Here is a 16,523-nt window from a genome sequence, read left to right on the forward strand (position 1 = left end):
ATATTAATTATTGGAAGTTCTATGCACAGTTGAAGATTGAAAAGTGGACTTGCTGGAGCCTTTCCACTTGCTTGAGCTTCATCCAGAGTGCTTTGACCAAATGATGATTTATGCTTCTATGTTGTGAATACTTCTGTTGTTGTGAGCACTGTGTGTCTTTGTGTAAAACCTGGTCCGTTAAACAAATGCCAGTATATACTAAGGCTTGAAAGATTTCCTTCATCTAAGAATGTCAGGTGATAAGAAGGATTGGACAGCTGTCTTGCCATAAACAGAGCCACAGGACTCTACATACAAAATCCTATTAGATGTTTGCTGCCTTGCCCCCCAGCTCTGAAGTGTGTACAGTGTGACTGTAGCTGTGGGTTTTGATTGGTGGCAGTATCTCCTCACTGTGCAGTCTCTTGCGTGAGGATTTTGCATGTTACAGCACAGTGCTGGCCCTCGTGCCCTTTTATCTCACCACCAGCTACCCAGACAATCCTTGCAGTGTGTGCCCAGGAGAACCTAGGCAGGGAAAATCAGCCACTTTTAACTGCTGTGACTGTGAAATTGACTTAGAGCAAAAGCTGTTTCCTAATTTATTTAGGAAAATTAATTGGAGAAAAGGAATGGGGACTAGACGTAGCTCTTGAGAGACAGGAAGGGTCCCACATGGATTGCCCACTTTTTCCTAATTCAAAAAGTAATGCCTGCTCTTGTACAAATTTTAAGAAATACAGAAAATGTGTACTTTGGGGGTTTGCTAATACTGCCAATAAAAATAAACATTTTTTAAACTCTTCATCTAATGTTTTTCTATTCTCTCATAGTTGCATTAATAGTGTCTGTACAATGTACTTTCTCCTGGACCTACCAGCATAAAGACTGAAAACTTCATTAGCCCTTTTAAAAGCTTTAATTTTTTTTTTTTGCCAAACAGATATTCCATGATTTCACCACATTATTGAATAGTAAAGACATTTGTAATGATATTGTAAACATCTTTATATAAAATCATTTTTTATATTTTATATTATTTTAAAACTAGATTTTATAGAACCTCAGTTAATGAATCAAAGGAAATCAACACTTAAAAGTTCCAGGATGGCTGTCACAGGCTGCTACCAAAGCAGGGTATCTCCATTTACCACCCAGTGAAAATCTGTTCTTTAAGCCACAGTTTGACATTTCTGAACAGGAATATCTAGCCCTCTTCTAGGTATCTGGCAAGGTAATGAATTGGGTTTTGGAAGTTCTTAAAGTTCCAGATAGTGGTCCTGTCACCCTTTGCCCACTGTGGCTTATGACTAGTTCTTCCTTCTGTATTTATCTCCCAAGTTATGTGGAAGTTTCTTGACAGCAGTTCTCAATTTGGTATCATTGACAATTATAGAACTTACGTTTGTGTCTTTGTGTTTGTTTCCTAAAGTGCACTCACGTGCATTACCTCATGTCAGTCAGCCTTCGTGGTTGGTATATCTTACGACTAGGGCTGGGATGTTCTCAACTGTGTCTGACGATGCCTTTGTTCTTTTGCACAGATCCAGTCCTTCAGGTCCCAACACACGTGGAGGAGTAAGTTTTCTCATTTGCTCAGCACTTCTCTTTAATTCATTACCTCATTTATTCAGGAAGCATTTGGGAGGCTTGTAGCTGGGATGCACACATGCCCAAGTTTAAGGTATAACCAAATGAGTGAGGGCTGAGAGCGCAGCTCAGTGGCAGGGTGCTTGCCTAGCATGTGCGAGCCCTGGGCCTGATCCCCAGCATGCGGGTGTGGAGGAGACAAAAAGAATACAGTCTTTCAGGTGCTGTGATGGGAACGGTAGTGCTGGAGTGTCCATTCCTTCTGGGAGGCTGGAGTGGTATTAAAAAGACTTACATAGGGTAAACTTAAGCTGAGTTTTAAATGGCGAAGTCTGGATCTCTCTCTTCTCTGTGTCATACCACGGGGAGGGAGATGATTGTGGCCTGCTCCTAGAGTACATGTGTTAGATGAGAAGTTGGCTGTCCTCTGTAAGAGCCCTCAGGTAAGGGCTCTTGAGCGAGTCAAGTTGTAGTCCCGTCTTCCATGGGTGGGCCTACAGGGGCAGTCTCCCGTCTGCTCAGTGGGAAGCTGTTGATAGAGAAACCCCTGTTCATGTTCTTGGCAGAGTCCCTGACATCAGTTTTCAATCTGTTTTTATTGCCCACATTTGAAAAAGTAAGTGTTGAAAACTAAAGGTAGATTTGTTCTGCCCATTCATGTATCATGCTGTGCTATTAACTATTAATTATCGGAGCTCTATGCACAACTGAAGAGAAGACTGGACCGGCTGGGTCCTTTCCACTTACTTGAGCTTCATCTAGAGTACTTTGACCAAATGATGGTTTACGCTTCTGTGGTTTCTCATGACTTCCTTCCCAAGCTGCTTTTCTCCACATTGTAGGACTATTTCATATATCTGTGGTGGCTGAAGGAGCAGTGGGTGGAGCTGTCACACACACACACACACACACACACACACACCTACTTCCCACTAATCCTGTGTTATGGCTTTGCATGAATTGATTGTTCTGTGCCTGGGCTGTCCTTTATCACTGATACTTATTATTTAATCTCTAGGCCTGCCTTCCTTCCAGATCCCAATGATGGAAGCCTGTATACACTTGGGGGCAAGAATAATGAAGGCTTGACGGTGAGAATTTTTAGCTTCCAAGTGTACTCTGGGAGTTCCCAACTCTGTCCTTAACTGTGTTGGCACATGGAGTTCACCTGGAATATTTAAATAAACTTCTGAGAAGCCGAGTGTGGTAGCACATGCCTATAAATCCAGCACTTGGGAGGCTGAAGCAGGAGGATCCCCGTGTTTCAAGCCATCTTGGGCTACATAAGCAAGTTCAAGGGTAGCCTCCACTACATAGTGAGACCCTGTCTCAGAAAAAGACTTCTGGAGATTCTGATTCAGGTGGTCTGGAGTGGATCCTGGGCATCAGTATGTTTTCAGAGCTTCCTAAATGAGTTTTCCTAAATGTGTAGCCAGAGTTGAAAAATGCAGACCCAGGCTGGCAGTTGCTGGTGGCCCAGTCAGCACACTGAGAGGATAAAAGTCTTGCTAGTAACAGATTTTCCTAACGTGATACCTTCAACTTAGGAGGAAGGGGTGTAGCTTGAAACACTGTCCCCACTCCACCCCCTCCAGTGTCTCTTTAGAGAAGCATGCGGTATTCTACCCCCAGCTCCATCTGGGAATGTAGACTTGTATTTTCGCTCTTTGCTCACATTTTTGTGATGTGGGGAACTCCTGAAAATTACTGAGCATAGATTAGTCTCCCATGAACTGTCTGCAGCCGAGGCTTTAATCCTCCTGCCTCTGCACCCCAAGTGCTGGCATTACAGCCATGCACCACCATACCTGGCGCATTTTTCCTTTTCTAAGGCTTAGTTTGAATGTTGGGATTATGGCCAAATCCAGATTGTTGGTTACTGTTTGCACTTTTGTTTTTAATGTTATAGAGGAATCTTTTTTTTGCTTAGAGAAAAAGGTGACAGTGTTATAGAATCCTGAGTTCTGTAACAGCAGGTTAAACAGTTTCAGGAACACAGGATGTTCCAAAAATAAAGTGCACTGAAACAAGCACTAACCAAAAGGACATGTCAGATGTCAGCTGTGGACTCGAGAATCAGTTTTATGATGAAATATGTTGAAACATTTGGATTCCTTCAAGTTTCTTTTTCTGGCACCTAACGTAAGTTCCTTTTTATAATCAAGAGATTCAGTTTTCTTCTGGTTTTTCAGTAGACAATTATTTGCTGAAGAGAGCACTAAAACATCTCTTTTGTACCTCAGACCCTTCTGTTATCCATGTAATGCTGCCTTCTTTCAAAGCTTATGCTGGCCCCAAGATTCCTTCTCGTTAGCATTAGTGTTGTGACTCCTTGCCGCTCTAAAAAGCATTGTCATTCTAGCTAGCTGGTGTCTCTTAGTCAAGTACTCCAAGACAGGAAAGTCCTTCTCCTACCTTTAAATGTGCAGCTCTCTCTGTTTGGGTAGGTCTTTTCACACAAGGTTTACGTCACCTAAGGTAGGTGCCCCGGGGAGGAGACCTGACATCGTGTGTCAGGCAAAGGAGTTCAGTTGCAGAACTCAGCCCAGGGTACCTCCTTTTCCTTGTGTTCCAGTTAGGAAAACTCATGTCTTTTAAGTGCTTCTTTCTTTTTAGCAGAACTGGGTAACACAAGCATACTGCCCAGTAAAATTTTTATAATTGCACAAGATTTGGTTAACTTATTTTCTTTGTTTTCTTCTTCTTCTTTTTTTTAAAGAAACTTCCCTTTACCATCCCAGAGTTGGTACAGGCATCCCCATGCCGAAGCTCAGATGGAATCCTGTACATGGGTAAGAGTTCCTGTTTTCAACACTAAAACTTGGATCTCTTTGACAGTGAGTCCCGTAATCCGGGAAAGTAGCAGTCAAGAGGGAGGGCTGCTGTCATCCTCTTGCTGATCCTTTGAGACAGGCCTTTCTGCCTTGATTATGTTGTGGTACTGTTCATGCCAGTATTGGCTGACCAATTAAGAAAAGGGTCCCCCTAGCTGGGAGAAATATTGACACTATTAATATAGTTACTCATTTAACAAGCTTTTAACTGCTGGGTTGGCCTATTTCTGTGATTTTAAGATTGCAACATACCCTGCTGCAACTGAATGAAATTTAAAGTGAAAATAATAGTCTGAGCCAAGGAAGGGAAGCCAGGTCCTGGCTACTAATTATAGGACTTTCTTAGTATTCTCTGCTATCGGGATATTGAGTAGAAATAGCACTTAACAGCTTGTCTAGATAAGCTGTCTTCATACCTCAGGGGTCACAGTTTTCAAAGCATCAACGCACCTGCTTTTCTTTACCACTCTTCTGCCAAAATGTCAATAAAAATGAAATTATAACACAAAGAAGGACTGTTTTTATCTTGAAATCATGATCGTGATAATAGCTTGTGTTTATATAGGAGCTTTTTTTTTTTAGGAACTGAAAGTGCTTCTTGCTTATTCATGTCCTGGAAGCTTTATGTGTATTTCTGAGTTTCAGATGCAAGCCAGCTTTTAAGTTTTTGCTAGGGACACTGAGACTCTTGCATCGTGCCAGTCCTTCAAACCGAGGAACTTTCAGCCTAGAGGTTCAAAAGAAGTAATCAGCAAGGCTTTCTCTGTCCTGCGGGCCATTCCCCAGGCCCATCTGACCATCTTCTGACCTTCGATGTTGCTGTTTGCTATCTGGGCTTCCAGCTTTTGCTAGCAGTTTGGTACTTACGTAGGACACTGGGGCATTATGTTTCCCTCATCTTTGTGTGGTGCCCTCTTAACTGACTTCATTAAGTGTATTTAAGAGCGTGGTAGTTGCCCAATTCATTTATTGAAGTTGTAGGCAGGTTATGCAGCCTGTAATGGTCCTTGAAGTAAGCATGTGTAAATCATTCCAAATGGGAAGAATTTATGGTCAGAGCTGCTTGGTGACAGTTTCATTTTGTTTTCATTAAAAAAAAATTAAGATCTTATTGTTGAGAAGAGAACTATAATCCATGAGCAAGTTGTACACATGTTGAACCCTCCTGTTTGTTACATCTGTTAGAATGAAGTATAGCTTTAGCAAATTTTAATGCCCCGTGATCCACTCCAGTACTGCAAAATTCTACTTCCAAGAGTCCTTGGTTGTAGGACATTTTTCTAATAAGTTAGTAAGATGCAGATGCCTCACAAAACAGAAATGCACACATCACAGTGACTGAGTTGATCTTCGGATTAGAAGCCCTGCCTACTGTCTCACTGTTAGCCAGGATGTCCTGGTATATATTCCATAGACAATGTGCTGTGGGTTTGCTGATAGTGTTGTTTGGCTTGTGGTGTCCACCTGTCCATATCTTTTAATCAGCTGCCCAAAGCAAGGGCCACGGTCTGTCCTTTGGGAATAACTTACAGCCTGGGTATACAGGCAGAGATAATTTTGGTTTCATTAGCGTCAGGTTACAACTAACTGCACTGACCAGGCACAGGTACTAGCTAATTATAGTTATCGATGATAACTATAGGTTTTCTTCACGTGTGGGCTAATTAATAAGAACATTGGGAAATAAGAATTGTGGTTACCAGGGAGACAAACTCCTGGGTATGTTTCTGTACTTACATAGCTCCTACCCCGTGGGAAAAAGAACTGCCCTTTACAAAAGTCGGGATTTTTTCATATTTAAGGCCACTAATCAAATCAATAACATCAACCTTAAAAACTAGGAGGCTTTTAGTAAGCTTAGTTTATTATATTTGGAGAAATTTGATATCATGATTGTATTATAAAATGTAAGATGTAGAGGCCCAAGAAGTTTCAACGTTATGATTTATTTTGTCACCTCAGAGAATCATAGAAATGTCTTCGGCCTGTGGATTCCAGGCCTCTTAGCACAGAGAATGCCCTGAAATCCAGAACGGCTGCTTTGGCAGCAGTATGTTTTTCCATATGGAATAGGTGCCAATGGCGGTGTTGTGTGGCCTTCCAGGTAAAAAGCAGGACATTTGGTACGTCGTTGACCTCCTGACTGGTGAGAAGCAGCAGACTTTGTCGTCAGCCTTTGCAGATAGTCTCTGCCCGTCAACCTCGCTTCTGTATCTTGGACGAACAGGTAAGGAATGAGCCTTGTGTCCAGCCTGCTTGCTTCCAGAAAGAGTGTAACCAATCTCCTCCATTGGCTCTGTTTCTGGCTTCGTTCTCCAGAAGGCGACCAGGGCTTTCTTCTCCAAACAGCATGATACTGCTTTCTGTAACCCTTCTGTGACCCGCATTGCCCAACACATACGTTTTAAGCTCCCCGCAGAACCCCCGGGTGCACTTGCCGCCTCCCTCTGCTCATCTTTCCCCGCTGCTGTCTTTGCTTCACTTTCACGTTTTTCCGCTTGGCTTGGGGTGTCTGAATAACTGTGCTACCTTACGGACTTGTAGTAGAGTGCTCCTCTCTAGCAGATACTCCTGGGTTTTTGGAAAATGTCCTCTCAGGCTGGCGATATAGCTCAGTGGCACAGCTCCTGCCTGGCAAGCCCAAGGTCCTGAGTTCAGTTTCCGGTACCAAAAAAAAAAGGGAACAAACTTGTATAAACATCAGATTAATGTTAAAAAGTCCCAGTGATTCAGGCCAAAATGACTTGGCTGTTGAAAATGTCCTCTCTTCTTCCGTAGCTCTGCTCAAAACTGCCCTTTGTGTAGTCTCTTCCTACGTTCAAAGCCTCCACCCTGCACAGGGATACTCAGCTCAGCTTTCCCACAGCATTTCAGTTAACATCGTCTCTACATATTTATAAATGTTACATGCCTATTTGCTGCCTCCCCCACTGGAATATCAGTTCCCTTGGGGAAGACTTTGTTTTCTTTACCAGCTGTGTATCTGCACTGGACATATTACCTGATGTATAGTAGGTGCTCAGATGTTTGAACAAGTGAATGGGTGAGCATGTTGCTGTGGAGACGTGCCTTACTTACTTGTGTATGTGCAGCACCTCACATGTCAGGTTTGGCATAACAATTGTGGAACACAACTTAAAGCTAAAAGCTGAAGCTAGAATACATCTAGAAGAAAATTATACCAAAAATCTAGGCTCCTGCAAATGTGTAAGATTATCATTCGTATATATTTATATGTTTTAAAAAGCATAGGATGAATGCATGAATGCATCATCGTGGTCTAACCATTCAGGTAACCAAGGCTGTACAGAGAGGCAGAACCTCCCCTCAGATGCAGTGGGAACAGTGCCTTTCTGCAGATTAGAAAGGCTGCTCCTGCTCCCACTTGTACTCCTAATTATAGAGGGAAGCACTCTCCATCCTGCTCCTGCAAAAATCAGCTGTTGTAATTGCTTAGGATTTGTGTATCCTTTTCTTTCCTTCTCTCCCCCTCCCTTGCTTCCTTTTTTCCTCTCTCCCTCCTTCCTTCCTTCCCTCCTTCCTCTCATCTTCTTTGTTTTTTGAGATGGCATTTTGTGTTGTAGTCCAGGCTGATCTTGAACACACTCTTTGCCCCAGGCTGGCCTCAAATTCACGGTGATCCTTCTGCTGCGCTCCTGAGTGCTGGGATTACAGGTGTGCGCCACCATGCCTGGCTTCGTTTACCTTTTCTATCAAGTAAAATCTTAGTAGTGATTCCAACTTCACCTGCTACAAAACTGTCTGTTCTTAGGGTAGAACTTGGACAGTAGGTGGAATGTGTATGTGCAGGTGCACAACTGTTGTTTCCGTTATCTATGGCTGCCCAATAAGCCACCTAACATAGCTCGTTAGTTGTTTCTGATTCTGTGGGTAAGGAATTCAGGAAGGGCTCAGCAAGGGGAGATCATCTCTATGCCGTGTGCAGGGCACACTCATGTCTGGGGCCTTGGTTCACCTCCACATGACCTTTTCCCTCACAGATGTCTGGACTTTTCAGCATGACAGCTGGGCTCCCTGTTGAATAAAAGTGGATGTCAGAATGTCTCATAAGTTCTGAGCTCAGTCTGGGCATGGTGGCACACACACATAGTGAGTTTAAGGCCAGCCTGAGCTACAGACTCTGTCTCCAAAAAAAAAAGTTCTGAGCTCAGAAGTCCCAGATTCTTACATCCTTTAACGTTGTAAGACTGGCCTACACCCAAGGGTGGAGAAACCAACTCAGCCTCTTAACGGAAAGAGTGACTTAGGGAAGAATTGTTGGTGGTAATCTTTCAGACAGCCTACCACGGTCTTCCTTCTGGCTGTAGTAGTTTTCAACCCTTCCACATACAGACATATTCACTTCTCCCACGACTCCCAGCATTCAGTCACAGCATCTCCCACCTCCAGTCCAGCCCTTGGGATCTGTCAGGTTTGGCGGGGATGAAGGTCGTCTGATCTGGAGACATGAGAATTAAAAGACAAGTTCTCTTTCTCCCCAGCCACCCCTCCCCCCCCATCCCCAGATGTGCAGTGGTAAGACAGAAGCTGGAGTGAACACTTCCATTCAAACAGGGAAGGACAGAGAAGCACGCATCAGATGCTGGACCTTAGTAATTCTGAAATCCAGCTAAGCACATGTTTTTAGGGGGTAAACGTACTTTAGGGGCAGGAATATTCCTTGATTCGGACCCAGTTTTATCCTCCATGATTTGTTCCTAATACATTGTTTTCAGTGCTTCTTGATTTTGTCCTCTGAGAAATCCTCTTTTCTATAAGAAATGACAAATTTTGTAGTTTTTCAGTCTGTTCTCTGTTTATTGAAAATAAGGGATGTAGGCTTTCTTTTTTACTATCTTGATCACTGTGGTCCATATTGATACTACTCCCTTAAAATCTTTGTGTGTTTCCCATATATTGAATTATCCATTTCATTACGTAAAAGCTGTGCCCATACAAGTCTGGTCTGAGATGTAGAAGTGCTATGGGAAAGTGCTCTTTGGGCTCTTTTTACCTAGCTCAGGATCTAGGACATTGGGGTGAACCTATGGTACAAGGGCCACAGTGGGCTGCATGTTACCATCGAAACCTCTAAAAAGTTTGCCATCACCAGTGTAGGAGATTCTACCTTAAATCTTTCTGAGGTCTCAAAGAAGGTGTGATGGTCTCACCCTGGGTGTGATCGAGTGCAACCTAACGCCATTTTTTTCGTCCCACTGCTCTGGATTTTATCTTTGTTCTAAAGCCATTTTCTTTACAGAGAATCTTTTCTCACTGGAGAATCTATCTTGGACCCTCTATGTTTCCTCTACATTTTGCTTGAAAGCTGGATGATTTTTGCTTTAGCTCATCATCTCGCAGTCTATCATATGCAGCCAAAAAAGCTGTTTAGCAGTTTCTTCTTCCAGCCCAGAAAGCTCCTTAGCCGGGTCTTCCAGTCATCACTGTGTCTGTATTCCCACTTAACGTAAGCACGTCATGATCTCAAGCTGTGTCACCCTGTTTCAGCTCCTAATGGTAATTTCCTCTTGCTTACTCAGATCACCACTGACAGTCTCCTTGTCACCTTGCCAGCCTCTAACTGGTCACAAAGTCAGTGCTGCAGTTCGCAGGTTTCTGTTCTGTCACCATTCTCTTCTAGGTACTAAGTTTTAATATTGTCCATCTATTGCAGGATAGTAAACCACCCCCTAGTTAGTGGCGAAGACAATTGTTATCCTGCTCATGACTCTGTGAGCAGTGAGTTCTAGGGTGCAGGAGAGGGTGACTTGTCTCTGCTTCACAGCTGTCTGCTGGTTCGCACATGTGTGGGCCTTCATGTTCTTGGTAGCCTTCATGTTCCATGTGGGTAGTCTGGACTTTCAAACATGCAATTTAGGGAGAATTTATTTGTTGTAACTAGATAAGTTCGACACCTCAGTAGGTGCCACGGTCCCTCTGTGGTAATGGGCTTGTCTGTGTCATCCAGAATACACTATCACCATGTATGACACCAAAACCCGAGAGCTTCGCTGGAATGCCACCTACTTTGACTACGCAGCCTCCCTGCCTGAGGATGATGGGGACTATAGTAAGTGCTTGCAAGGCTGGCGTGGCCCCTTCCACCCATGGGAAAAAGTTGTTGCAGAAAGCAGAATATTCTTGTAAGTCACTGGGTTCTGGACTTCCCATAGGCCTAAAGTAAATACTTCACACAGTCAGTGTGGCAGAGTCCTGGGTGAGAAGTCCTGCGGGGAACTGAATTAAAATGCTGGTGAGGTTGAGGAGTGCACACCTTACTGAGTCCTATGTGTCACAGAAGAAATTTGGTATAAGCTTCTGGGCAGTATAAATACAAGTCAGCACATGACATCAATAATCTCATGGAGAAGGCCACTCTGACGGTGGTTTCTTAGTTATTTCTTTAGTTAGCACTCCCCCAACTCCAATGATAACTGAGAAAGCCAATTTTGGCATCTGAACATTGGTATCTGAAAGTCTAATTCTGCCTTTTCTAGTCCAGGCCCTAGAATAGTTTCATCTGTCTCTGAGTGCGCCTTTGTGAGTCACATGAACACAGGTGTGACTTTATTGAGTCAAATTTTAACTTTTATTAGTACATGTTTACAGTACATAATGATAATATTCATCGTGGGGAGTTTATACACGTACATAACACATCTCAATTCTTTTACTTCTGCGCCCTTCCTTCCTCTTCAGTGTCTTGGTACTGAGGACCCTGAGCGCATTTATTGGAACCAGTGAAATTGTTCTGAGAATATTCTGGAAGTCTTGTTTCCTCTAGCCAAGTTAATGTAGCTTTCTAAGAAACTAGAGGATGTGGTCGCAGGATGTGGTGAATACTGACGTGTTTTATTGTTTGATGCTTACAGAGATGTCCCATTTTGTGTCCAATGGCGATGGCCTGGTGGTGACTGTGGACAGTGAATCTGGGGATGTCCTGTGGATCCAAAACTATGCCTCCCCTGTAGTGGCCTTCTACGTCTGGCAGCGGGAGGGTCTGAGGAAGGTGATGCACATCAACGTTGCTGTGGAGACCCTACGCTACCTGACCTTCATGCCCGGGGAGGTGGGCCGCATCACCAAGTGGAAGTACCCATTTCCCAAGGAGACCGAGGCCAAGAGCAAGCTGACGTGAGTTAGGGAGAGGGGCAGAGGGGCACAGCTGGAGCCCTGCGTTCTGCTTCTTCTGCAGCATTGCATATCCACACTGGCGGAGTTAGGGTTCAGGCATATGTCCCTGAGGCCAGAAGCTTAACAGCATGAGAACCAAGGACACCCCTTGATGCTCCAGAGTTCTTGAGTATCAGATAAAAATCATGTGATGGAAGGAGACTGCCAGTAAAACTACAGTGTAATTCGGATATATCTCTTGTAGAGATACAAGAGATTAATCCTTTTACTTTATGCATTTTCTAAATGTTTATTGTTAATGTTCCTATCCAACACTCAGCAGGCTTATATGCTCAGGCTCCACCTATTAATAAGTCTGTCACTCAGTCACTTAACAACATCAATCCTCTTTATAGGGAAGGTCAAGTAAGGTAACGTGGCTGACTGTGCTGCCCAGGTGGAAGGTGTTTGCTGAGAGAGGTTCAGGTAGCTTAGCGGAAGACCTGCCTGACAAGGCTTTGCCAGTAGTGACCAGAGGGTCTGGAGTGCAGCGTCCCCTGTTCTCATGCTGGCAGTACAGCCGTTACCCCTCGTCCCCTCTGAGAGGCCTCAGGCAGGGACAGATCACTGGCCATAGGACTGGAATTGCCGAGTTTGGCATTTCCTTTGCCTCACTTTTGTGGCTGAATGTTCCTGGAGCCTTTACAAAGCCTCTACTCCGTGAAAGCATGGTATGGCAGTGATCTGGGGGTGGTCAGTGTCCAAGTGTGCTGGCCAGGGCCATTAGGAGGCTTTGGCAGCAAGTGCTAAGTGTTCAGTCTCCTGACTGGTTATTGGATACAATCCTTTCTGTAGGCCGTCTTAGGCACGGCCTAGTCCTGCCATTCTGCAAATAAGGAAACTGAGGCTTGCTGTTAGATGACTTGTCTACATTTCTCTAGGTGGCAAGTGACACTGATGTCTAAAGTATCCTGTTCCCTGGCAGTGCCTACTTCTGCTTTTCCCATGCTGGGGCTGGTAGCTGGGCCTATGATTTTGCTCTCCCAAAGGCCCCTTTTATGGAATCTGGACATGAAATGACTGGAATATGGGTGTCTCCTCTTTCCAGGCCTACCCTGTATGTTGGAAAGTACTCCACCAGCCTCTACGCCTCCCCCTCTATGGTGCATGAGGGGGTCACCGTTGTGGTGAGTTCACTATGGTGTTCACAGATATGGCCTTCTCCGTTTTAGTAAAAAATTACCTGAGCTGGGTGTGGTGGCACACACCTGTAATCGCAGCACTAGGGAGGCTGAGGCAGGAGGATTGCATGAATTTCAGGGCAGCCTGGACTACTCAGTGAGACCCTGTCTTAAAAAAAAAAAAAAGAAGAAGAACAAAAAAAGAAGGACCTGGAGTTTTATGTGAATGTTCTGCTTGTTAAGAATTCAAAACACAGAGCTGCATGTCTCAGGAATGTCTCCAGCATATGCCGGCTGTTTCTGTAAAAGCAACCTACCTGACAGTAACCGTTTGCTAAAGCCAGGAAGCCCTAGGTGGCTGTGTTGCTTTTGTGTTCAGCCTGAACTTCCCAGGCAGTGTCCAGGCCCCTCATAGGATGGTCTGAACAGTGTCCGCCACTGCCCATTAGTTTCTGTGTGGGAGCTCTACCTCCCAGCTGATCCCCAAAGGTTCCCCGTTCAGCTTTCTTCTGAGCCTTCTTCCGGACTTGCTTCACACGTCACACTTCAGGGCCCTCCCTCTCTCTCCAGATCCCTTCCAGGCTTAGTGCTTTCCCAGCCCCCACTGGTCCTTGCCAGCCTTTCTCGAGTGCCGACTGTGCCTGCAGCCTTCTGACGCCAGCCACTGTCCTATCTCCCCAGGGCTGGGCGGGGAGGTTGTCCCAAGTGTCCTCAGCAGGCTGGCCATTGCTACAGCAGCAGGCAGTGTCTGCCTCTCAGCTCTGTAGTGAGCACATGGCCGTTCACCTCATTTGTAACAAGAGCGATGCACCCTGCTCCTTCGCTTAGATCTGCTTCTAGTCTTTCTTCTCACAGTCCCTCCCAAAGGCCCCAGTGTCCACAAGTGAGAGCCTGAAGAGCACTGTCGTGTCCTGAGGGTAGAACTTCACTTTCCCAGTCCTGGGGCCGTTGTGCCATGCTCTGACTGCCCTAGCTGGCCCCACACTAGAACCCACTCAGCTGAAGCCACGCAGTTCCCGCCAGGCTGGGCAGGGGTGTTGCAGGATCTGTGAATGCCCCTCCCCATACTCACCATCCCTGTCTCTGCAGCCCCGAGGTAGCACTCTTCCTTTGTTGGAAGGCCCCCAGACGGATGGTGTCACCATTGGGGACAAGGGAGAGTGTGTGATCACACCCAGCACAGACCTCAAGTTTGACCCTGGGCTCAAAGGGAAGAGCAAGCTCAATTACTTGAGGAATTACTGGCTCCTGATAGGTAAGTGCCAGGCTCTTGTTGTGGCCTTAAGTGGTGGCTTGCTGCCTCCTGGTGGGCAAAAATGCCCTGGCTGCTTTACTGCTGCCTGTGACTCCAAGTGTATGTAGTGCTCTGTTCACTCCAAGGTGGCTGTTGAGATCTTGGAACAGTTTTATTCTCAACGAGAACAAACAAGGTAACTGGGTTGTGAGTGGGTTCTCAAAAATTGTTTAATGTCCCAAAACTCAGCTACAAAGTAACAAAGTTTGTGATTATCTGACATGAGAGTGTCTGCTCCTAATTCTCTAGAGACTGAGGCTGTTCCTGTTCCTGTGGGAGACTGGCCCAGGGTCTGTGTGGGTGAGCGGCTAGGGGAGGAGGTGATTGAGGGCTCCAGGGGGCTGAGTTGTGGAGAGTCAGCGGCTGCTCTTGGGTCAGGGCAGGGCGTCAAAGGTGTGTAAGGTGTGTGTGCTGGGGGGATTAAGGTTAGGTTAGGTCTCTTCCCTTCCTTTTCTCTTCTTTTTTGGTGCTAAAGATGAAACCAGGGCCCCGTTCATGTTAAGCACATGCTCTACCATTGTGCTCACCACTTTTTCCTCTCTTTCCATTTTTGCTGCCGACATTGGTGGCCCTGAGGTTGAATTGGAAGTTTATTTAGCTGTGTCACAGAGAAATAAGAGGTTGACATGACCTGAAGGCAGTGCGTGTGACAAATGAAGGCAGAGGTGAGAGATACTGTGTCCCTGGCAAGTGTCCCAATTAGAGCAGTATGGAGTTTTCTTGAGTCTAATCTGCCTTTTCTGTGCTTCCCCCAACACATGTGCACGAGCACACATGCACATACACATACATAAACACACACACACGCACACTCTCTGGTTCTACTGCCTCCCTGCCAAGAGCTGGGGAGAGATGGGGATGAGTCCGTAGACTGGTGGGGGAGGCTGGCCAGTTGCCACAGTGCTCTGAGGCTGCTGAGGCTTCTCATTCTCTTCCTCCTGGTGCCTGCAGAGAGATGTGTCCTGGCTGGGGATGCAGGCGCTGGGCTGTGTGGGCCCAGGGAGCAGCAGGACCACCAGGCAGCAGCCAGATGGGGCTGTGTGGGTTCAGCAACCGCAGAGGGAAGCCCCGTGTGCCTGAGCTCTGATCATTCTTTTGTGGGTGTCCAGAGCCTGTTCTTTGTTCTCCTGATTCTGTGGCCATTTTTATCATGGTTATTATTTTTACCAAATAATAAGGAAAGGATGACAAAAGAATTGTTCCTTTTTTGCAGAGGTAGTTTAGGAAATGCACATGGACGGGCCTGTGGTAAGGAAAAGACAGCTAATTAAGCAGAGGCCATTATGTTTACAAGGTCACACAGTTTTACATAAACTACACGCCAGTGGTTAAGATGCAGCACTAAGGAAATGTGTGGGAGAATACAAAAAAAGTAGGTGAAGAATTTCCACAGATAAATTGAAATCTCTTTAAAATAGACAAGTTGTCCAAGTGAAAAAAACTGGAGAGCCTAACCTAAGTATGAAGTAGTTAATTAAGGGCCCCACCATTCCGGAGAGCCTTGAGGAACTGCATAGTGAGTCATTTTTAAATAAGACAGTGTGAGGACTTGACAGCCTTCTTCTAGACTAGAACCACAGGGTATGCCCAACTGTGTTCTTTGATTGTGGACTACATTAAAGATACCCGACACTCACGTGCATCTGGAAGACAAACTGTGAGCCCAAGAGGTGTGGCCTATGGTTGCCCACAACCAGTAACCCTTACCTGGGATGCTCTCAGCTTGAACCAGAGCTTCAGTAAAAAAACACTGTCTCTGGAGGGCCTGATGCAAGAGGTCCAGGGTGGGACCTGGCCCTGTGCGTTTTACTCTGGAGTCTGACCCTACTGGTACTGATAATAAGTAAGTCATAGGACTAGTGCTATTGATACAAGAACATTAGGGACTTTGTGATTCTGTTGGTCAGAATGTGGCTCGAGATACTACTAAAGGCCCAGCTGTAGGAGGAGTCAGTGCATGTAGACTACCGGAGGGAGAGGAGGTTGAGGTTCGTGACCTGCATAGCAGTCTCTTTCTTGGTAGGTGCCCTGCAGACAGGTAGGACTCAGAGCCTTCTAAGAGTTGGCATTTCGAAGGAAGGCAGGAAGGCCCTGCAGCACAGGGTGTAATGTAGAAGGGCCACCTTGGTTCTCCTAGTGTGGGTGTCTTGTTACCTGAGGTTACCTGTGCTCACCTTCCCATCCACCAGCAAGTCTGAGGCAGGCAGCCACACGGGAAACCCTGCTCCTGAGCGAAATGTATCTCAGGGCTCCCTGTGGACAAGGGCTTTCTGGTGGACAGAGGAAGACTTGAGGTAGTTTAAAACAAAAGTAGGTTTCCCTCCAAGAATGATGTTACATTGTAGGTAGAGAATTGGCCTCAAAATGGTGGATTAAAGAGGGGATCAAATGTAGTTCAAGCTGACCTTGAATTCACTGTGTAGCCCAGGCCGGCCTCAAGATGGGGGATTAAAGAGAGATTTTCCAGACCAAGACACATACTGATTCAAACTAGTTACTGTTGCTCTTTATCTTAGCACAGCATCGTACAAT

General features: G+C 45.5%; 1 protein-coding gene across 1 annotated transcript in view; it reads left to right on the top strand.

Annotated features, from left to right (window-relative positions):
* The window catches only part of Ern1 (endoplasmic reticulum to nucleus signaling 1), an 81,163-nt gene that overhangs the window by 42,642 nt on the left and 21,998 nt on the right, over window positions 1-16,523 (top strand). Inside the window, exons 3-10 of the mRNA XM_013148383.3 lie at window positions 1,524-1,557; window positions 2,588-2,660; window positions 4,289-4,361; window positions 6,508-6,630; window positions 10,372-10,473; window positions 11,276-11,537; window positions 12,625-12,703; window positions 13,787-13,952. Coding sequence (XP_013003837.1) covers window positions 1,524-1,557; window positions 2,588-2,660; window positions 4,289-4,361; window positions 6,508-6,630; window positions 10,372-10,473; window positions 11,276-11,537; window positions 12,625-12,703; window positions 13,787-13,952 — 912 coding nt within the window. The remainder of the gene's footprint in view (window positions 1-1,523; window positions 1,558-2,587; window positions 2,661-4,288; window positions 4,362-6,507; window positions 6,631-10,371; window positions 10,474-11,275; window positions 11,538-12,624; window positions 12,704-13,786; window positions 13,953-16,523) is intronic.

This window comes from Cavia porcellus, unplaced genomic scaffold, assembly GCF_034190915.1.
Source record: "Cavia porcellus strain 051 isolate PalLab524CR breed Dunkin Hartley unplaced genomic scaffold, mCavPor4.1 scaffold_32, whole genome shotgun sequence".
Taxonomy (NCBI): Eukaryota; Metazoa; Chordata; class Mammalia; order Rodentia; family Caviidae; genus Cavia; species Cavia porcellus.